The sequence below is a fragment of the Notolepis coatsorum genome, assembly GCF_963971535.1.
Source record: "Notolepis coatsorum genome assembly, chromosome: 20".
Classification (NCBI taxonomy): Eukaryota; Metazoa; Chordata; class Actinopteri; order Aulopiformes; family Paralepididae; genus Notolepis; species Notolepis coatsorum.
In genome coordinates, this window is record NC_140184.1 from 24,264,504 (window position 1) to 24,286,575 (window position 22,072).

The 22,072-nt window shown below is 42.0% G+C and overlaps 1 protein-coding gene across 2 annotated transcripts in view; it reads left to right on the top strand.

Moving 5' to 3' along the window:
• The window catches only part of lrp4 (low density lipoprotein receptor-related protein 4), a 184,358-nt gene that overhangs the window by 77,436 nt on the left and 84,850 nt on the right, over positions 1-22,072 (top strand). For both annotated transcript variants that reach the window (XM_084337758.1, XM_084337759.1), the window contains exon 2: positions 408-554. In XM_084337758.1, coding sequence (XP_084193884.1) covers positions 408-554 — 147 coding nt within the window. The remainder of the gene's footprint in view (positions 1-407; positions 555-22,072) is intronic.

Below are 22,072 nucleotides of genomic sequence, written 5' to 3' on the forward strand. Positions count from 1 at the left end.
GTTCCTTTAACATTTTCAAATATGGAGCCTAACCAAAACACAATGTTTAATACTGATTTATGACTAGAAGATCTTGACACACAATGCTGAGCTGCATCTCAAATTATTATTCAGGTTCCCAGCTTTCAGATGTCACCACTTCTACTGTATGTGGCATCTACTGTTGACCTGCTATCCCCCCCCCCTGAGGGGTCTATGGTGGGCCTGTAACAGTTAAGCATACCCTAACCACTAATACTGTGTAAAGCGCTTTGGATAAAAGCGCTATATAAATGCAGCCATTTATCATGTGTTTGATGTTGAAGTGGAAAATGTTTCATCTCTCGTTCGTTCTTTCCTTTTGTTGTAATTATCTTTTTGTTGTTAATGAGCCCTAACCCACCCGCTCTGTTCTCTGTTGTGTGCAGGAGTGGCGGCCAGTGCTGAATGCTTATGTGGAAGGAACCATTTCACGTGCGCCGTCAGCGCCTTCGGCGAGTGTACGTGCATCCCGGCCCAGTGGCAGTGCGACGGAGACAACGACTGCGGGGACCACAGTGACGAGGACGGATGCAGTGAGTTCACCTTCCTCTCCCTTGTGTTTATTATTTCTGTTCCCCCGTCATCTGTGTGCCACCTGTCCCCGTCATCGTCTCTCGTTTCCTTTGGACTGGAGTGCCCTCCGCCAAGTCTGTCCAAATAGGGCTGCACGGTTTGGTGAAAGAGTGCGATTGCACTTATTGTAGACAATATTGCCATTACGATATCGATGACCAAAGAACAAAACCTCCTATCTGGAAAAATGCACATTTTTGAGAAAGTGGTGTTTCCTTACAGAATTCAATATTTTAAGGATACCCGATACAATACACTGTTTTTGGACTATGTTACTATATTATGTGTTAACAATACTGACCAGGTATTAGTGCCTCGCAAAGTGCACTAATTTGCATTTTTTATGCAGATGGGAGGTTTTGTTCTTTGGCTATCGATTATAATAAATAAACGGTGTCATGAGTCTACTTGCTTGGTTATCAAGGAAAATGCTTGATACTGATTACTGATAGTTTTGAAATGTTTATTTCTCAACTCAAACATACAAACTTAACCACATGCGATTTTTTATATATAAACAAATATGGCTGTCATTATTAACGCATACATTTTTTAGATTACATTAAAATGTATATCAATTAATCACGTTACCTTTTTTTACCCCATCAGCCTCCCATAGTTACTTTGACTACCGGTTACTCCCGGGTGGCTGGTGACACATTTGTTTACATTCCTGAATCACATGCGCCACAGGGAAAATAGTACCGTGACCAGACATCCCTGAATGTCTTATATTTCATAATACAAAATTTCCGAATGGACCTTTGGATTAAACCAAGTTGTATGCAGTGATGAACGGTCTTTCCCAGCGGAACACAATTACTTAGCGTTACACAGGTTGAGCTACGCTCGATGGAGACGTCTTCCAACAAAGATGATGTTTCAACAAATGGATTCACAAAATGGATTACCATTCAAACGTATTAAAGACTTTTCTAACTTTTCCTAACCATTTTGTGACCGCAGTATTTGCTACATTATGTGCGCAAATATAATACGTATATGCATATATATGCCTCTCGGATTTGGACATTTAATGCGAGAAGTTGCTGGCTTTCACACACATGAATTCAGCACACACACTGACACAAACACATTTATTTAATTAAATCGCAGCCTTTTTTGCTGTTATATAATTTCACAGGCTGACATTGTGATGGATTAATCGTGCATCACTATGTCCAAACCAGAAGATTGTGGCTGTAATCAGTATTGTGTTTATAGTGAAGGTTAGCTCGTCTGATTGGCTGGCATCTGCCTGGTGTTGGCCCTGGACTCCCAGTTTTTTTCATCACCCTCTACCGCAGCCACTCATTGGCTCAGGGAACTGTCGCATCAATCAGCCAATCATTGATCTCATTGGTTCCAGACTTGTCCCAATCAGGCCCATGTGGATTCAATCAGCACCTTGGAAAGTTATGACCAGGTCGGTCACTGGTCCAATCTGGGCTGGATGTCATTTAGAACCAAGCCCAGCTGTTCTGCATGCCATAGCCTGTGCCCAGTGTACTTAATGCTTGAGTGACTTTTGGGATTGGACACTGGCGCTCCAGGAAGTTCTGGCAGCAGGGGCCCACTCAGGTCAAACTGGCCAAGTGAAAAAGTTATTCCCTTTACCTTTTCTAGTACTCTCTCTCACTTCCCTGTATTGACATGACATGTCAAGCTGTTGTGTTTTTCTTGTATGGTTCTGGTCTATGGTTCTGTGGGTGTGTAGTGGAATATTATTACCCCATCTGTCTTCCTCTTAGATTAGGCTAGTTGTTGGGGAGGAGGGGAGGGATGCTAAGCACTATTGATCCCAGGCCAATGGAATGTTCAGCGAGTGATCGCTGCGTATTGATCTGTGGTGCGTTGCTCGGTTAAACCGACACATCGAAGCAACCAGCAGATACCGGAGTATTCAATTAGCCCCTTCTCAATCCATTAGTACTGTCTGATCGATCCTATGGTGCATCAGTGTGTGCCCGCACCCGGCCTCTTGGACTCCATCCAGCCGGTCTATTGATCACAGACTTCATATCAGAGACACTCGTCTCGTCTTACTGGGCTGCTTTTACAGTGTACAGCTGTGACTCTCTCCACTCGGTGATTACTCCTGTCCTACTCGCCCTTGTCTAAAGTGCCTCACTGTGGTTGACTGAATAATTGATATGTTAACTGATTCTTTGGGTTCTCAGCTGTAACAAAATGTGCAAGTAATTAAATCATGCCCTCCCAAGAACGCTGTCCAAATTCAGGCTTTCAGAACCAGTACCAACTTTGGGGGCTGGTAGGGAAAATGTTCATGTGTGTTATTTTACACCACAGTGTATGGTTTTTATGTGTGTTTTATTATGTTCCGTGTTCATTTTGGTGGATGCTAATTGTACAGTCAACATTGCACATGCAGCAGCAAACTGTAAAGACTGCAGACCCATATGGCAGGTACCTAATTATTTATACACTCAGGTCCATACATATTTTTTATATTGACACAATTTTCAAAATTCTGGCTCTGTACACCACCACAATGGACTTAAAATTAAACAAAAAAACTGTGCTTTAAGTGCAGACTTTCCGTAAAAAAAAATCCCCTTCAGTTTTGTCTTCAAGTGAAATGCATGCTCAATTGGATTCAGGTCAGGTGATTGACCATTGCATAACATTCCACTTTTTTGCCTTAAATAACTCTTTGGTTGCTTTTGCAGTCTGCTTCGGGTCGCTGTCCATCTGCACTGTGAAGTGCCGTCTAATGAGTTCTGAAGTATTTGGCTGAATATGAGATAATATCATCCAAAACACTTCAGAATTCATCCTTCTGCTTTTTTCAGCAGTTACATCATCAATAAATACAAGGGAACCAGTTCCATTGGTAGCCATACATTACATACCCACGCCATACCACATGCTTCACTGATGCCTGATACCACTGAGGTGGTATGCTTTGGATCATGAGCAGTTCCTTTCCTTCTCCATACTCTTCTCTTCCCATCATTCTGGTTCAAGTTTATCTTTGTCTCATCTGTCCATAGGATGTTCCAGAACGATACAGGCTTTTTCTTTATCTGGTCTTCCTGTTTTTGAGGCTCACATCTTTACATCTTGTGGTGAACCCTCTGTATTCACTTTGGTGAAGTCTTTGACACAGATATGACTACCTCATGGAGAGTGTTCTTGATCTGGCCAACTGGTGAAGGGGTGAAGGGGTTTTTGTTCACCAGGGACATAATTATTCTGTCATCCACCCCAGTTGTTTTCTGTGGTCTTCCTGGTCTTTTGGTGTTGCTGAGCTCACCAGTGTGTTCTTTCTTTTTAAGAATGTACCAAACAGTTGATTTGGCCACACCTAATGTTTCTGCCATCTCTGATATTTTTCAGGCTAATGATAGCTTGCTTCACTGATCGTGACAGCTCTTTGGACCTCATATTGAAAGTTCACAGCAACAGATTCCAAATGCAAATACCACACTTAAAATAAACTCTAGACCAGGGGTGGCCAACCAGTCAGAGACTAAGAGCCACAAAAATGACTGTGGTACCACAAAGAGCCACACCATATACCAGCGTTTATCAACCTTTTGTTTCAGTCATGGCACCCTTCATGTGTTTATAGGTCTCACCCTCTGGCCTCTGAAGTTGCTAATGTCTTTTTTATTTGGGCCTCACAGGGTTAAAAGTACCCTGTGAGACCCACGGTTGCAAAATTACAAAATCACTTTTAAAAGAAAATTAAGCACATGCTATTTTTTTAAGTAACGCGTGGGAGGCTCACGCTGCCCCCGTTGCTTCCTGATTCTGCTGTACAGGCGCACCAACCGACCTGTAGGAGTCGCTGTCCACAACGTCCGATCCCCACCCACCGGCTTTCCCACCCCCTAATACTGCCAATTGTATTAGTATGAACGACCAGCCAAGCCGGAAGCAACGCCGAGAGCTGGGCTCGAACCCAGCATCTCATGCGTTAGTGGCGAGCGCCTTGCCCACTGCGCCACTTAGCCGCCCCTCACAATGCTATTTGATAGTAAATGTGTTTATATGTCCCACCCTCTGGCCTCTGAAGTTGCTAATGTCTTTTTAATTTGGGCCTCACAGGGTTATCCTCTTGAGCCCAAGATATACAGTAAAAGTGTATATTTTCAGCATTACGTTTGTTTACCAATGATTTTAACTGTTATTAGTGAAATATAAGATTATAGAAATCTCAGGGCATTGAGTCGGAAACCGGCGCATATTGACAGGAGGAAGTGGCACAGCCAAAAGTGAGTAGTCTTTTGAAGGAAGAGACTCGGGGCTTTCGAATTTCGTAAAACTACCCTACCCAGCTCACACCAGCCCCTGTCAATCATCTGACTTCTGGATTTACTTTTTTATTTTTCTTATTTTTTGGGATTATCTCTCATAAACCTGAACGTTATTGCCATACAACAGAACGCAGTTAGTTTCTCTACCTTTCTGTGAACGTCTTGCAAAAAACGGTGTTGCAATATGATGAAAAATTGGGGAGAAATTTACATTATAAAAAAAATTGCAGAATTCAGTACTGTATTTACAAAACCTTCTGTTTAATCATCTTCCCTTTATTCATTTGCTTAGATTTTTCAGGTCTGGTCAATTTTAGCATGGTGTTCACAGTCAAAGATAATATATATTTTTTTAAATATAATTTACTCAAGCCTAGTAACAGACACACTATTTCTGACACTGATCCATATATGTCCCTAGATTCAGATACCAAGAACAATTAATGGACCATTAAAAAAAAAAACGTCCGTATAATTTTTAATTTTTTTTTTATGGATGGAAGAGCCACACATTGACGGGCAAAGAAGCCGAATGCGGCTCGCGAGCCGCGGGTTGGCCACCCCCTGCTCTAGACCAGTGGTTCCCAAAGTCGGGGTCGCGACCCAAAGGTGGGCCGCGAGCAGCCACAGGTGGGCGGCGAGATGATTTAATTTTTTTTTTTATTTTTTTTTGTCAGGCCACTGAACTTAGAAGCAGGCCAGGACAGTGTTTCTAGTTGTATTCTAAAATTCTATTCTATTGTATTCTAAAATGTGACTATATGGTTTTATATTAACTTAATAAATAAACAAAAACGAAAAATCTACTTATTTCAACGAACATTTCAAACTAAATAACAGATTATGCACATAAAACGCTGAAAACAACCGAAGCAACAATAGTATTTTAATGAGGCTATTATTATTATCATTATTATTTTGCAACAAGTTAGCCCTCTCATAAATAGCACATATAAATGAATAACTAACTTGAACTAACTTAAAAGGATTGAAGTGATATTTGGCTTAAAAAATCGGTCACATGGCAAAAAAAAGAAAAAAAGCCTGACGATGTCCATTGGGCTCTCTGACGCCTTATTTTCTGGGCCCTGGCCTGAAAAGTTTGGGAACCCCTGCTCTAGACCTTGTATCTGCTCCTTGTAAATGAAATAATGAGGGAAGAACACACACCTGGCCATGGAACAGCTGAGCAGCCAATTGTCTAATTACTTATGGTCCCTTAAAAAGGGGGAGGCATATAGAAACTGTTGTAATTTCTACATGTCACCCAATTTGGATCTAAATACCCTCAAATTAAAGATGAAAGTCTGCATTCATTGTGGTGGTGTCCAAATATTAAAGATCTGTAATATAAAATCATTAGATACCTGCCATATGGGCCTGCCGTCTTTTCAGTTTGCAATGTTGACTGTAAATCATTTGTGAAATGTAAATTTCCTTCCAATAACGATGCTTATTATGGCAAGGGATATGGTTAATATCTGATGACTGCAACACCCTACTGACATTTTTCTTTTTCTACTCATGTCATGTCCACATGTCCTACACTGGGATAGACTATTTCCTGATTTCTTCTCAATTACTACCCAGCATTACCAACTCTACCTATCACCGGTCTCACTTCAATTAAAAGATATCCTGTCGAAAGTCTTTCTGGTCTGCATCCTCTTAACAATTGTTTGTATTGAGCCGTACTGTATTGTACCCATTCTGTTAATAAAGTTTTCAATCAATCAAGTCGGCTATTGAGCTTATAGCTTATGGCTATTAACACATTGGGTGCCAACGACGAGAAATCTCGTTGTTGGCCGCCATGCGTTGAGTGCCAATGACGAGATTTCTCGTTATTTAATCGTTATTGCTTTTATTAGCGATATCCATTCATTTTTCATCCATCCAGCCTCACGTTATCATTGGGAATGGCTCTGAGCTCGAAAAGGGCAAATACCGCCCCCTATCGTCTCCCGGATGGTATTGCACCCATTGGAATGGAGTCGATGGGAATGCATCAGAAAAAAACCCTCCGGGGTCCACATTTGACTTCTGAGGCATGTAACCTGAGACTATTGCATCCACTGAGGACACTGGAAGAAGCGTTGATTATGTGTTTCGGAATATAGTGTTGGATCAATAAACACGATCGATATTTGGAATGCCGATCAGGAATTGGATTCATCTTTTTGCAGAACATCTGATCTGAGGTAAGGACTTTATTTTACCAGTTTTGGGTTAATCAGAGTTTTTTTTTCACAGTGTTAACAACGTATCTCCTGTGTGTGTGTAACGTTAGTGCCAGCCACGGCATAGATAATCGATTTTTCAGCCTGCTTCTCTAGCGTGCATACCAGGGAACAAAATAACTAGGCGCCCATCGCCAAATGCGTGTAGATTTACCGTCTGGCGTCTAACAATAATAGTCTGCCCACCAGCTGGCGTGTAGTTCATATCGATACTCTTATTTTGAAAATCCTGTGCGGGTCTCATTGCCGCCCCAAGCGCAGCTCCAGTCATAATATCTGGGCTCCGGCAGCTAGCAACGTTCAGGTTAATATGATACTCTTATTTTGAAAAACCCTTAGCAACTCCGCGAGTCATATAATATCCGCCCACTCCGTGTTTCACTTTCTTGAAAACAGAGCAGCGTTAACACAGCAGTGCGCCTACAGACGCTAAATAAGTCTGTGATGTTTTTTTTCTTCTCACAACGAGTCCAATGCAGCTACATGCTTTGCACCGTCGCCATTCCTTTCGCCCGAAATTAACGTTTATGTACCAATCACTACAACGTTAACGTAAGCTAACAAGCTAATCCTGATGATCAGACAAGGCAGAGCCACAGTGAACAGCACTGAGGAAAGGGAAATGGGGGGGGGGGGGGGGCACTCTCCCCTTCCCTGTGTGTGTGTGCATGCGTTTGGAAAGACGACAGAGTCACTAGTCAGGACTCAGGACAGGAGTATATTATAGTAAACTGAGGATGGACAGATAATGTTGATATTCAAATATAAAAATGTTTGAGAGGAGTGGAAGTTTGAAGACAGACTACAATATGATGCGGGGGTGGTGAGTTGAAACACAGTGTGTGTGTGTCCCGACCCCACTTATATGTTTCAATAAATTATTTGCATTTAAAACTATTAACGCTGACTCATTCCTTCAGTCCACTCAAAATTAGGCTAATATTCCTTATGTTGTTTATGATATTAATTGAAAATAGCATATGAGAGTATTATATGTAATAATATATATTTCTTTGCTTCTAAAAAATCGAAGGGAAGAGACCAACCCTGCAACAGGGTGGCCAGTGGCCACATGTTCTTAAAGCTTTAACATGTCTTAAATTTGGTTTGGGAAGGTCTTAAATATTTATTTATTGAATGCAGGGTCCAAAATGTATGGCAAGTGCCAATTTTATGGGATACAAATTAATGAATGACTGATTAATAATCTGAGCCCTGCATTCTTGAGATGTCTGCCATTAGTTACCACCCACATTTGCCTACCTAAAGTTACACGTATCCGCACCGAACCGTTTCAGTGTGTACCGTACCGAACGAATACAACAGTATGTTAACCACAAACAACCGCCCACCGGGGCTGTTTTTTTTCACAATCTAATATAATTATTATTATTAAAAGAATTTACAGTCTATTATTAATTTCAATATAGAATATTCGTTGACTGCCCTACAAGTACAATTAGTTACTGCACACTACATCACCCCTGAGTGGAAAGCCAAACGTTCCCCCACTGTACCAAAAACCGGTACCGAACCTTGACTTCAAAACCGAGGTACGTACCGAACCGTGGTTTCTTGTACCGTTACACCCCTACTTCTTATCGACCTTAACACTTTGATTGATTTGATTGATACCATCTGATCTCAGGTAAGGAATCTATGTTACCAGTCTTAGGATAATCAGATCCGTTTTCACGGAGATATAAGCTTTTATGTGATTGTGATATGGCTGTTTGACTGTGCGTGGTCAGTAACTAGGAGAATCGATTTTCAGCTTGCGGCATGAGCGTGCATGCGCACACATATACTATCGATAATCTAGCGTTTATTTGAAAACGATTCATAAATAGGCCGAAAAATTACAACGTTCTAGAATATTCCAGTAAAGGGCGATTATCATGGAATGTCTTCTTTTTTCCGTGAAAACAAGTGCTTTTCAAAATGCTAGAAAACGGAAATGGACAGATAAAAAAACAATCTGCTACGACAATGTTGACTGGAAAATGAGTCTTTGATAAGCGACGGGCAGATTAGACACATAGCCATAATTTAAGACATAGATTAGGCGATATTAACGTTAACATTGAAGTGGTGCTGGGCATTCAAGGGGGTAAAAAGGAATTAAGCTTGGGCTCTGAAAGTGTTAAAGGTCCCATGTTTTGCTATTCCTTTCACTATTTGGGCAATGTTATACAATTCCTGTGAGTCTATGGAACACATCTGTAAGGTTTAAAAAAAAAAAAAAAAAAAAAAAAAAAAATCATTGTTTTGTATTTTTAATCAAGTACTCTGAAGCAGCATTTTTCCACTTCAAGATTTCTTCAACGCTTTGAGTGACAGTCACCCACAGTCTGCACTGGCAGACAGAGAGAGAGATTGAGGGGGATACTAAATAATTTCGCCGTGGGGGGGGGGGCAGCATAATCCCATAATTTCAAATGACAATATATACCCCTGTGAATATTATTACACGGATCGGAATACGGGCGCGCGAGTGGGAGCGTGCGCAATGATATTTTGCAGCAGGTTGACAGTGATATGCGAGTGCTCCCGACTGCGTGTGTGTTTCCCTGCGTGCACGTCGGGAGTGTGTGTGGGGTGCTCCGTGTCCCTCTCTCTCTCTCTCTCCCTCTTTCTCGCTCGCTCGTTCTCTGCTCTCTCTCTGTAGGCACCCGCACCACGTCAACCCGTTTGAGGAAGTGTCAGTATTTCCACTCGCTCCGTTGTTGAGCGAATTGTTGATTGTGGCCGGTGACTACAACCAGTGCCTTATTCACGTCAGCAAAACAGTCTAATCAGAATGGCTTAGTTCAGTGAGGGAGGATCTCGTAAACTCGAGACTGCACTGATGAGCCAAAATGAGAATTAGAGACACATACCCCATTGATACAGTACAACCCTACATTGCTATCAAACAATGCTAAACACTGGAAAAGGCCATTTATAAGACATGGGACCTTTAAGATTTCCAGAAACCTCAAACATCTCAAATGTGATTTCTTGGACATGGAAGGGAAGACGTTACTTCCCCTCTGAATGATTGCACTCGTCAATGCTATACAAATAATTGCACTTTCAAGGTTCTTGTACCTTTTCAAAAACCTTCCTATCTATTTGCCATTGTCTTTCTTTAAATAACTGGATTCAACTATCCTCTTGTTTGTCTGGGCAAAGTAAGCCCCTCACATTTCTAAAGCCCACTTACAGAAGGATGTAAATTAGGGTGGCCTTGGCCTTCCTGTATTTAGGCATTATTGCTGGGCTGCAAACACAAGAGCCCTCACCTTCTGTCAGTGGGGTTCCCCTGGAGATGACTGGTCTGCTGTCTCCCCACTCAAATCCATATCCGTTTCAAAAACCTCCTCCCCCCCCAGTGCTGTTATTTTCCAGAGTACAGCCTTCCTTCAAATTACTTGGCCATAAATTCATTCTCAGAAACTCCCTGAAGATTTTGAATCAAATACAAATATATTTGGATTGCCATATATCTCTGTACACACCCCTAGAGCGTACAATCACTTGTTCAAACCAGCACTGATGGATAGTGTGTCTGGACTGTGTTGTATTGGAGATCTTTACTTAGATAATACATTTGCCTCATTCCTTCATCTCCAAACTAAATATCACCTTCCTCAAACACCTTTGTACTGCTACCTTTAAGTCAGGTATTTCCTACGGGAATGTATCCCAGAATTCACAATCAAACCTACTGTAAGAGACACTTTTTTTTTTAATGATTTACTTCTCTCACAGCCAAACTCTAAACATTTGATTTCACACTTTGACATTTACTGGTATCATAAAGAAAGTGACGGTCATCTAGGCCGTAGAACTGAATGCTCCGTTGTCGGATGAACTGTTGGAAGGAAGGCCTGTCCAGTATACAGAGCTGCATTGCTCCAAAACTAAAAATATTTGGATTGGTTTCTCCAATGTGTGATATGCGAGACCGCTGGAGGATCACTATCACACTTTATTCTGGCACAGTACGAGGTCATTTCTGGTGTGACATATTTCATTGGTTTTCCAAACGATTTGAAATTAATATTCAGCCAGACAATATTTGGTTGTTCTGACCGTGCAAGGGCCCTTCCCTCCCATCAATAGCAGGCTCTCAAGGCAGGCATGGCTGCAACTAAAAACATATACTACTAAACTGGACGTCTGGCATTGAGACCTAACTGTATAACTCGTCAGCTCTGCTGCTATGCTGTATCTTTATCTTGTGCAAACTCTTCCCTATCCGGCATGCTGACGGTTATTCTGCCAGTTCCTCACTCACATGTGGCATGGGTTTTGTACCCGTCACCCTTAATGGCGAACAGTTTGACCTTTGGTCTGTGGTGTCAAATCTTTGACGGATAAAACATAAATGTTTCGAACACGGATCTCCCACGCCGCGTGCAACAGCACAGACCTCTTTACCAAGAGGTGAATTCACTGCTTTGTAACGTGTCTATCTGTCTTTTGAGGATGAGAGTGAGTTTAACCCATAGCACCGCTACGCACCCCAGCCCTTCGTGACTGCGCTTCACGATACCATCCGTTACATATATACAAATATTGAATTGGCTGACTGTCGACCTATCCACAGAGTTTTGGCCAAATCGGAAAGAAATGCACATGTTTTTGCTGTTACCGACACACACACACACACACACACACACACACACACACACACTGATTACAATCCCCCCTTTGCGCTTCATGTGTGGGTGTAATAAAGTTCAGTGTCTGTGTAGCCTTGTATTTAGTTTGACCGCCTTGCTCGTAATATTTGAGAGGTGTGTAACTGAGGGGAGTGCCTGCCATGTGACCCGGCCTCTATTACACCTATTGAATTAACCAAGTCCGATCGTAAAAACCAACAACTGAAATTTTATGGTTTTTAATAACGTTCTCAAAACACGGCGGAGGGTTACATTTATGGAGGCAGGGTTTCACTGGAGAAACTCCACCGTTCAGCAGGAAAGGTCCACGTAGCAGAATGAACACACGCACAGATAAACACAGAATAATCCCTTGATTCAGCAGAGTAGTATAGATTGTGGCATCCGTTAAGAAAACATTCATATACATGCACTCAAGCACTCGCGCGCACGCACGCACGCACGCACGCACACACACACACACACACACACACACACACAGAGAGACAGTCAGACTGCTGAGGTTCCCTGATGTTATTCCCATGAGGAGCCTAGACCAATTTATACCAATTTCCAGAGAAGGCACAATTCTGTGTGTTTGCATGTGTGTGCATTTTCTGTCTCTAACATTGTCCATGCAAACCTCTGATCTAATTAGGATCATTTGGAGTGTGTGTGTGTGTGTGTGTGTGTGTGTGTGTGTGTGTGACCACCAGCCACATACAGCTTTATTACCATACAGAAACCTAAGGAGGTGGGTCACCAGAAAGAGAGTGAGCCATGGTAGAGAGACGGCAGAAGAAAACGACTTGATGTACTGCACAGCTCTGTTTTGATTTGAGAATAGTCTCTCCTTAAAGTGCCATTTGCAGGTTAAACCCTACTCTTCAATTATGGGTAGTTTACATCATTGGTATCTAATTTCATTATTTATTTTTTACCATTTGACACCGGAAATTCCACTCAGAAAGGGTTAAAAAGGTCCACACACTAATAACATGTATGGAGCCAATCAAAAAGCTTATCAGACGCTATCAGTGCTGTGACGTCACTTAAGGTAACTTCTCCCTACTTCTGATCCACTACAATGGAGTTTGACGAGTGCAGAAAGCTATTTCCTTGATCCAAATGGACGCCTTACAAGACGCAAATGGGTTTAATCGTCGGAGAGATTTCGATGGACCAGCTACAAGTGGTTGAAACAAGGTAGTTATAAGGTTTTTAATGTCGTAAAAAAAGAACTACATGTACCACTAGGCAGCCTGTTGTTCAGTACAGCAGCGATACTGGTCTGTGGGCTGTCGCGGGTCATAGTACCAAGCTGGCTATATGGCTCTGGCTAACGTTACCCCGCTAACGTTAGCATTATGTCTACTGTCGTGAACCATTTTAAATCTGGGCATGTAAAAGAGTTTGGGGAACGAGTCAAATGTGCAGGTCCTCTTCTCAGACCTGTGGGGAAAAGCACTGCACACGCATCATGCCGGCTAGCAAGCTACACGTCACGGCATGTTGATACGATGGTAGCCCCCTAGTAGCCCCACTCGGTGCATCACAGTCACGAAAGGGGCTACCACGATAGCTAACTAACGTTAACGTTACAAGCTCAAACACCTTATAACTACTAACGTTACTACTGTCGTGTCCATAAGTTCCCTGGCAGAATACTTTGTTTGTGAGGACAAAGGTATACAAAAAGGAGAGAACCATTTTAAATCGGGGCATGTTAGGAGTTTCGATAATGCTATGCTGGCTAGCAAGCTAGCTAACTTAGCTACTAACGTTATATACACTATGTACAACGACACAATGATTTACATTAGTATTTACAAATATGGTAACGTGGTTGTGGCTTTTACAAATAGTGGTTAGCTTTAGAGATAAATGGCTATGATCACGGAGCAATAGTGTTAGGTGAAACAGATACTAGCTCCTCGGCTAGTAGTAGTAACAAGAAGGCTCTCTGCTTCCTGCCACTACCTGCATGTGATTCTCAGAGCCCCTGCTGCCCTGTACCTGGTGTGACGTCATCATTAAGATGACACACGCACGTTATGAACCATGGATTAAAATATCCACGTGCGTGGTGGTTGTGGTTGGGCAGACAAAATGTTTGATAAAAACGCTAAAACTGGGTACATTTCGATTTTTTTTCCCTCTTCATGAAAGTCATCGTTGGCCTAGTCACATTATTTATTGAACAAAAATACAACATGCAAGTGGGCCTTTAACACATTGACTGCCACGCTTCTATTCATCAATGTATGATCACTGCCACCAGTCTAAGCCTATGGAGATGTTCACCTTCTTTGCAGGGCTATAACTTTTTAAATTGTATTGCTAAATTGACATTACTATGGCCCATTCAACATCGATTATCTATCGTTCAGGATGTAGGAACGTTATACTTTTTCATTCATAGATTCATACGAAAATACCGTCTAGAATATAAGTGTTTTCTGCAGTAATTCCTAGAACGCTAGTTATAGGCCTAAACGCATAATATAGATTATCGATTGCAGTTTATTCGCGATACACGCTATATTAAAAAATCCAACTGAATACGATCCTAAACGTTATGACTTCATGCGCGGATGAAAGGGGGGGGGGGGTCGTTTATAATTCTGTGATCGTCAGTAAATGCTTTATGTAGTATGGGTGATATATTGATCAGAGCGGTTTGCATTGAAAAGAATAAACAATCAAGCTGAAAGTAATGTTACTGTCCTCTTACCGTTCGCCGATGAGACTGGAGGAAAAAGATCCCACTTATTTGATGTCGATCGACTAGATCCATTTCCGGTTTGTATGGCGCAATAAACGCCCAAATCATATCGATTATTGAGTTATGGCAGCGATCCATATACACAGATGTGTGTCTAGAGTCCCGCAACGATATCTGACTGCCGGACGGATTTCCCAGACGCACCGAGGTCACCAAAGATCCATTTCCGGTTGTAACTCGCCCGATCGTCCACCAGGCGGCGGTATTGAAGCGTTGCACTGTTGTGCAGAGTCCCACTGTCTCAGCAGAGGCTGGGTGGCGGAATTATGAATACCATGGCGAAAAAAGGAAATATGATCTCAATAACGTCGTACGCCGTGGTTTGGCAGAATTCGCATGACCAGCAAACCCGTCGTACACCGTGATTGGCGGTCAATGTGTTAAGCTGAATGCCTTAGAGACGAGACTCTAGTGTTGACCCTGGAGCAACTCCCAGGACAGTATGTGACAGTAGCCGTGGTGATTTTACTGGGATATGGGTAAATTTTTTGTGCAGTAAGACTAAGCCCCATATTTCTATTAAACTTATTTGGATGTAATATCTCAAGCGAGCCACCATATTTTCCTGGTTCCTGGCTCACGAAATTCAAATCGAACCGTCAGTCTAGGCATTGCAGATCAAATATGACTTAAGATCCAGCAATATTATATCAAACTTACAACTAAAATGTTATCGGAAACATTAGGTTCAACTTTTAGTAGAAAAAAGGTTGACAAGCCGACATTTTCTTTTTGAAACGCTGAATATGTAATATATGCTAAATTATAAAATAACATGCTAAATGATAAAATGGAGCATGTTTAAAAACTACGGAAACTCAGAGGCCACGTTTTACTACTGTACAACATGCAAACGTGTGGGTGGATCAATTTGTTGCTGCATAAGAGTTTGCTATCAAATCATCAATGTGAATTTGGCCCGACTATAATTGTCATTCGAATGGCAGGTTATGCTGTCATGATGGCAATAGCTGTGCGTCCTTAAGTGTGTGCCACTACGCCTGCTATTTAGGAGATGCAGGTCGCCATATAACACTTTTAATTTCATAGTATCTTTTTTTGCACAAAGGGGCAGTTCTAATAGGCCTACGGTGTATGAAGGAGTGGAGATAAAAGCGGTGTTTCTTGCCAGCAAACAAATTGGGGAGGGAAGAACAAATACCTATTTTGTCAAACCTATTTCAGCACCACGGACAGCCCTGCAGCTTGCTGTCCATGCTGCAACACGTCAATGTATTACTTATGGCTATAACGTATAACATAACTTTTGCAACACATGACGAAATGAGAGCAACACTGCATGCAGCACTTATCTCGATTATCGTGAGATGATCCTGAGAAGCCAAAATCATAATTGAGATTGAAACTTGATTCATCGCCCAGCCCTAGTACATTATGTAATGTTACCTGTTTGTTACTGCGGATTGGCACATCCTGGGGGGGTGTTACCTGTTTGTTACTGCGGATTGGCACACCCTGGGGGGGTGTTACCTGTTTGTTACTGCGGATTGGCACACCCTGGGGGGGTGTTACCTGTTTGTTACTGCGGATTGGCACACCCTGGGGGGGGGGGTTACCTGTTTCTTACTGCGGATTGGCACACATTTCATGCAACCTTTCACGCTCTCTGTGTATGACGCGTGGTGTGCTGCGCATAGTTGCTAGGTTTGCGGAGTCCATTCATCTAAAGTTTTCAGTGGTTTAAGGAGGTTGATAACTTCACCCACGTCAGGTGTAGTGAGGTCCCTATTCCCCTGGTTTACACACAATAGCCTTGTCACTAGTGATGCACCGATGTGAAAATTGTGGCCGATACCGATAACCGATATTAATATTGCTGTTCTGGCCGATACCGATATTTACCGATGTCGATATCTCTGTATAGAAAACACTTTTTTATGATAATCAAATAAAGAGCTATTTTCCAAAACGCATAATTTTTTTACTTTTGTAACTTATTTTCAGAAATGACTGATATTTTGAAACTATTTAAGGCCAAAACATGTAAAAAGAAGAAAAAAATATATATTTTTTTTTTTTTTTTTTTTTTTTTTTTTTTAATATCGGCCCTATCTTGATATCGGTCCGATACCGATGTGTAAAAAAACTGCCATATCGGCCAATATTATATCGGCGGCCGATATATCGTGCATCACTACTTGTCACCCATACCGGCATCACTGAGTCTGCCCAAATCCATTGGATGGACGAACAAACAGGAAGTGGTGCTTTCTGTTCAAGCCTTTGATAATCTCTTGTTACCAACATAGCTGCTGTTATGGTACCAGGGCCTGATCTAAAGCCAGACACATTTCTTCAAATATTGTTGTTGGCCAAGAATTTTTTCAATTGAGAGTTTACTTGAGATTCTAAAATCTTGCAGAGGGTAGGGTGTTTGGAAATAGGGCAGTAGAAGTCCGAAGGGTCCTCCACCCTTCATTAAGGGGGGAACATAGGTTTGCTTTCCAGATGTTTGGCGTGGAATTAGTATGGAGGCTCTGGTTTACAAAGGTTCTTTGAGGTAGGACATTTATTCAGCCTAGATTAGTGAATAAAGCTCAGTCCATTTGGGTGAAAAGGTGGAGGAAAAGAAAAGCTAGTTGGAAACTCGGTTAGATACCTCTTCAAATAAATCAAATCTAATGAAGCAAATAAAAAGTAGAGTGGAAGAGATGGGAGATGGAGAGTTTAGTAGATAGTTTAGTAGACTTTGCTGCTGAAACTGTGTGTGTGTGCGCGCGCGTGTGTGTGTGTGATCCCTAATGGTGGGGGGATAACTTTGTCCTCCTTAGAGGTGAGGAGGGCCAAAGGGCTCAATGGAGGGATGGAAGGACAGAGGGAGGCAGAGGAAGGAGAAAACAACAGGATGAAATTCACTTAGCAGCCATCAGATCGCCGCTTAACCCCACATGTGGCATCCATCTCATCTTTATAGTGGACCACACTGGGAGCAAGATCTTGCCTGGGTGACCATAAATCTGCCTGCTCAGTAACACAGTTCAAGGCAGTGAATGTGTTTGCATTTACTGCCAGAGACTAGAGTAACTTATTGAGCGTAAGTTAAAGGGATATTTCACTGTAACATAACATTAATAATAGTTTTTACCAGTAGCTTTGTAGGTTATGCATGTAGTGATCCAGTTCTGGCTGTCCATAGTGATGTTGGAAGTGATGAGCTTCCTGTTTACTTCCAGCAGACTGCAAATTATTGTCCTTTCACAGTATCAAACTGAGAGGCAGATCTACCAGCCACCAGGGCTGTAAATCATTAGTTTCATCACAATACAATATTATATAGATTATTTGGAAAGAAGAAGAAGTACATGGTATCAGTAGTGATGGTGACTCATGCTGCGTTCATTAACTCACTTTTAATCTCACCTTTAACTTGATTGTACAGACTCTGTTTCACTGAAGTGCTGTCTCGACGGGATTTTATATTTCGGCTATTATATTTCAGAGTATGTAGTGGCTCATGAAAACGGCAGTTTATGTCGACAACCCTGTTAGGCCTCATGTCTTTGCAAATTAAATATGAAATGGCAGCTGTGATACTCGTCACTCTTTTAGAGTTGTAATGGACCTGTCTCAAACCCTGCCCTCTTTTCTTGATCCTCCAATCACAACTGTCGCTTACCTCGGACAAACCAAGTTTGTCCGAGGTAAGCGACAGTTGTGATTGGAGGATCAAGAAAAGAGGGCAGGGTTTGAGACAGGTCCATTCAGTTTGTGGGGGAAAGACGCTGGTCAAAAGAGCTGGTGAGCAGGCATCTGACATGGGGATCAATGCTGTGTTTCTTTGTCATGTTCCCGGCTTGGTGTGTCGCCCCATATGGCGCATGTTTTGTTTGTTGACCCATCTTTTCTCCCAAATCCAAAATATTTCCACATTGCTGATTTATTCCAGAGATGGGAGTAAATATCCTCATTGTCTTTTTTTTTTTGGCTGCATGCCATTATCTGCCTGGCGCTAGCTAGCACTGAACGTTTAGGAAGGAGATGCACTTGGTCGAAAATGGTTACACAGACTAGGGAAGGGCATGAGTAATCGATTATTAGTTATTTTGTCGCCCACTTTGCATAGCGTTCATAGTCTATTAATATGGACACGCTGAGGTTGTGGCTTTCTAACTGTTAACATTACATGGACCCAAACAAAATCAGCATTTCCATGAGTGGAGAGACCCGTTTCAGACAGTCGCGGTAATGTAATTATTACAAATGGTAACTGACTGTTTTGACTGACGATAAGCACTACGCATCGCTGTGCATTGTTATTGCTACGTTCGAAAAATATTTGAATTACTCACTACTTGAGTACTACTCGAGTAAATCATACAGTAGGAGTACTCTGGGAAAACTTTACTTGTGCCCATCCCTAACACACATGCTATGGGAATTTCTAAATAAATGTGTATCTTAAAGATGCTGATATGGATTGATGGTTTCACTTTGCAGTTTGCATTGATGATATTGGATCATTGAATCAATACATCGTCTCACTAGTCCTAGAGCAGTGTAAACACTAAGTGGTTCCTGTCCTCACGTCGCACTAGTCCTAGAGCAGGAGAGCATGGTACAGGGTCACACAGTTCAAGGACTGGGCCATAATTAGCCCAGATGAAGTTCAGTTCAGTTCTTTAATAGTTGTCATACAGAAGTACAGAATACTTTCATACAAAATGCTTCTTACTGTTACGCTCCAGAGACTGTGCTAGACAAGATAGTATCAAATAACATAATATAGCATGTAATTTAGAAGAAGAAAAATGAGGTCACAGTGTTCGGTATAGACATATGTACAATGTTCTGAGTTACCATATAATATACAATACTATGCAGTGTACTAATGTACAGTACTATATAGTGCAAAGCAGAAATGGGATGAGGTACAATTTTAGGTACAATTTACAGTAAGGTGTACGAGTTGTAGTGCAATCCTTCATCAATAAATATAAAGTGTGGGGAGTGGGTGCTACAGTGTGTTTGTTTAAAGTGAGTGTGTGCGTGTGGATGTGTGTGCTATGTGCGTTTGGTGGTTGTTGTTGTGTAGTGTTCATTCATTGTTCGTTTAGCAGCCTGATGGCCTGGGGATAGAAGCTTCTTCTGAGTCTTTCTGTGCTCGCCTTGAGACTCCGGTATCGCTTGCCTGACCGCAGCAGTTCAATGTTTAATGAAGACATACATCAAAGATACTTCATCAGGTTAATATAGGGATGTCCGATATTGGCATTAAAATGTAATATTGGAAATGATCGGTATCTGTTTAAAAAAAATATGCATAAAGTATGCATAATGTTGTGTTAATTCCACGACAAGAGATATGTAATGTTAATTACCTGAAATTATTCAGTTCTTTTGGGGGGGGGAACCCTGCATATATAGGTATCGGAAATTAAGAGTTGGACAATATCGGTATATCGGATATCAGTAGAAAAGCCAATATCGAACATCCCCAGTTAATAACAATCCCCTTCTCCTTCCAGTGTGGCATACAGGGCAGAGATGCAGCCGTGTAGAAGGCATATGGTCAGAATAAGACTATGGTATGTGCTAGGGCTGACCCGAATGCTTCAAAGCTTCAATCGCTGCCATGGTAATCGATGCCCAAATCACTATTTGAATGCTTTCTTTTCTTTTTGTTTTTGCGTTTGGCGGTTGTTGTTTTAATATATTTTTTTACCTACATGCCAATATCGGCATGATACATTTAGTCATGAGAACTTTCAGAAAACCTATTCCCACACAGCTCCCATTTACCCAACGACGGCATTGAAACTTTGCGATCGCAGGAAGAATGAAGCGTCAATTATTCGGCTATTATTACTACCGAAGCTTCGAAGGCCAAAAATGCTAATGGCGACAGCCCTAGTGCATGCTTACTCCGGAGAGAAATGTAGAGTTTCTAAGGGACTTGAGCTTGAAGGGCTTATTAGTGACGTGGTACGTTCATGTTCTTCACCGTCTCTCGTACCCTCAAATTCAATGCGATCTCATGAAGAAAAGCCGAGGTTACACAGCGGCTGGCCCTGTTCCCATGGGAATGCAACGTGCGTCCATGTTCTCGGAGCGATCGGCCTGAAGTAGCGTAGGAACAAGAGCGGGACGGAGAGAAGAGCGAGGAAAGACATGCGTACCTCATGTTGACTGAGGGTGGTCTATACATCCACACTGATCCTCCTGGCTCCGCATCGCTTCATCACTTTAGTTTTCTCAGGATTATTGTTGTCTCTCTTCATGTTGGGGCTTATCTCCTAGTTTTTCTAGGTCTCTTTAGTCTTTGTTTAAGGGGTTGCGTATGATCTCATGCCGCTATGCTTTTGTCCTAGGGCCGGGGGGCGATAATTCATGTCGTGAAGGAAGCGATGATATTGCTATATATATGATATATACACAGTTCTGTTGTCTAAATGAATGATACTTAGATTAGATTAGATTCAAATGTATTGTCATTATACAGCACAAGTACAGTACAACGGAAAGGCATCCAACCAGAGTGCAAATGTAGCAGTAAAGTGCAACAGCAATATGCAATGTACAGGTGATTAAACTGGGTACAAAATATACAAATTAGTACTACCGAGTATTACCTAATCAGATGTAGAGTTGTAGTATAATATGTACAGTGATTCAGGTATAAAGACAGTATGGGAGTAGTCCTACGTGTAACAGCGTAACTGTTAATGAGCACATATTCATTTACGTTTAAATTCAAAAGTCACACTTAATTCAAAGATTGCACTTTACGTTACCAACTGTTCAGTGCGCAATTGGTTTATTTAGCGATAACATTTTATAAAATTTTGCATGCATCTATATCGGAGATATAGAATCCTTATGGCCCAGCCCTGCTTTATATCCTCTGTTTCATTATCTGTCCCTTTTCTGTCTCTGTCTCATCGTCCTTCAGTTTATTCCCCTCTGTGCATCCAGTTTAGATTAGAGCCAGTGGGACCTGAGCTTGTAGACGCACACAAAAACAAACACATGCACAAGCATGCAACCCCCCCCCCCCCCCCCGCTGAGTTGAAAGACTGAGGTTGTGAAATGGTAAATCCTTTGGACCAGTAGGGTGAGGGGATCGAGGAAAGGAGATTGTGTACTGAGGTGGCAGTGATGTTTATTTGTGAGGTTGTGTGTGCGTGTGCGTGTGTGTGTGAGGGGGCTGCATTTGAAAGGAAATCGAAGGAGAGCAGGCATCATTCTACCATCCTGACTGATTTCCTTCCTTTGCTGCGAGTGCATAAGGTATGGCCCCAGTTCCCTGTCCTCATAACTTTGTGAATTTAGGACATTACAGGTGGTAATTGGAGACACGCACACCATTCCAACCCATCGGAAACATAAGAGTGTACCCCCTCTGTCCTCTAATCGTCTGCTGCCGGCCAATCGGAGAGCAGCTGTGTCTGTGGGTTGGTGACTGACCAGTGTGAGCCAAGACCAGGCATCAAACGAGAAGATTAGAACCCCACGCTCCCTCAATCCATCCATCTCTCTCTCTCTCTCTCTCTCTCTCTCTCT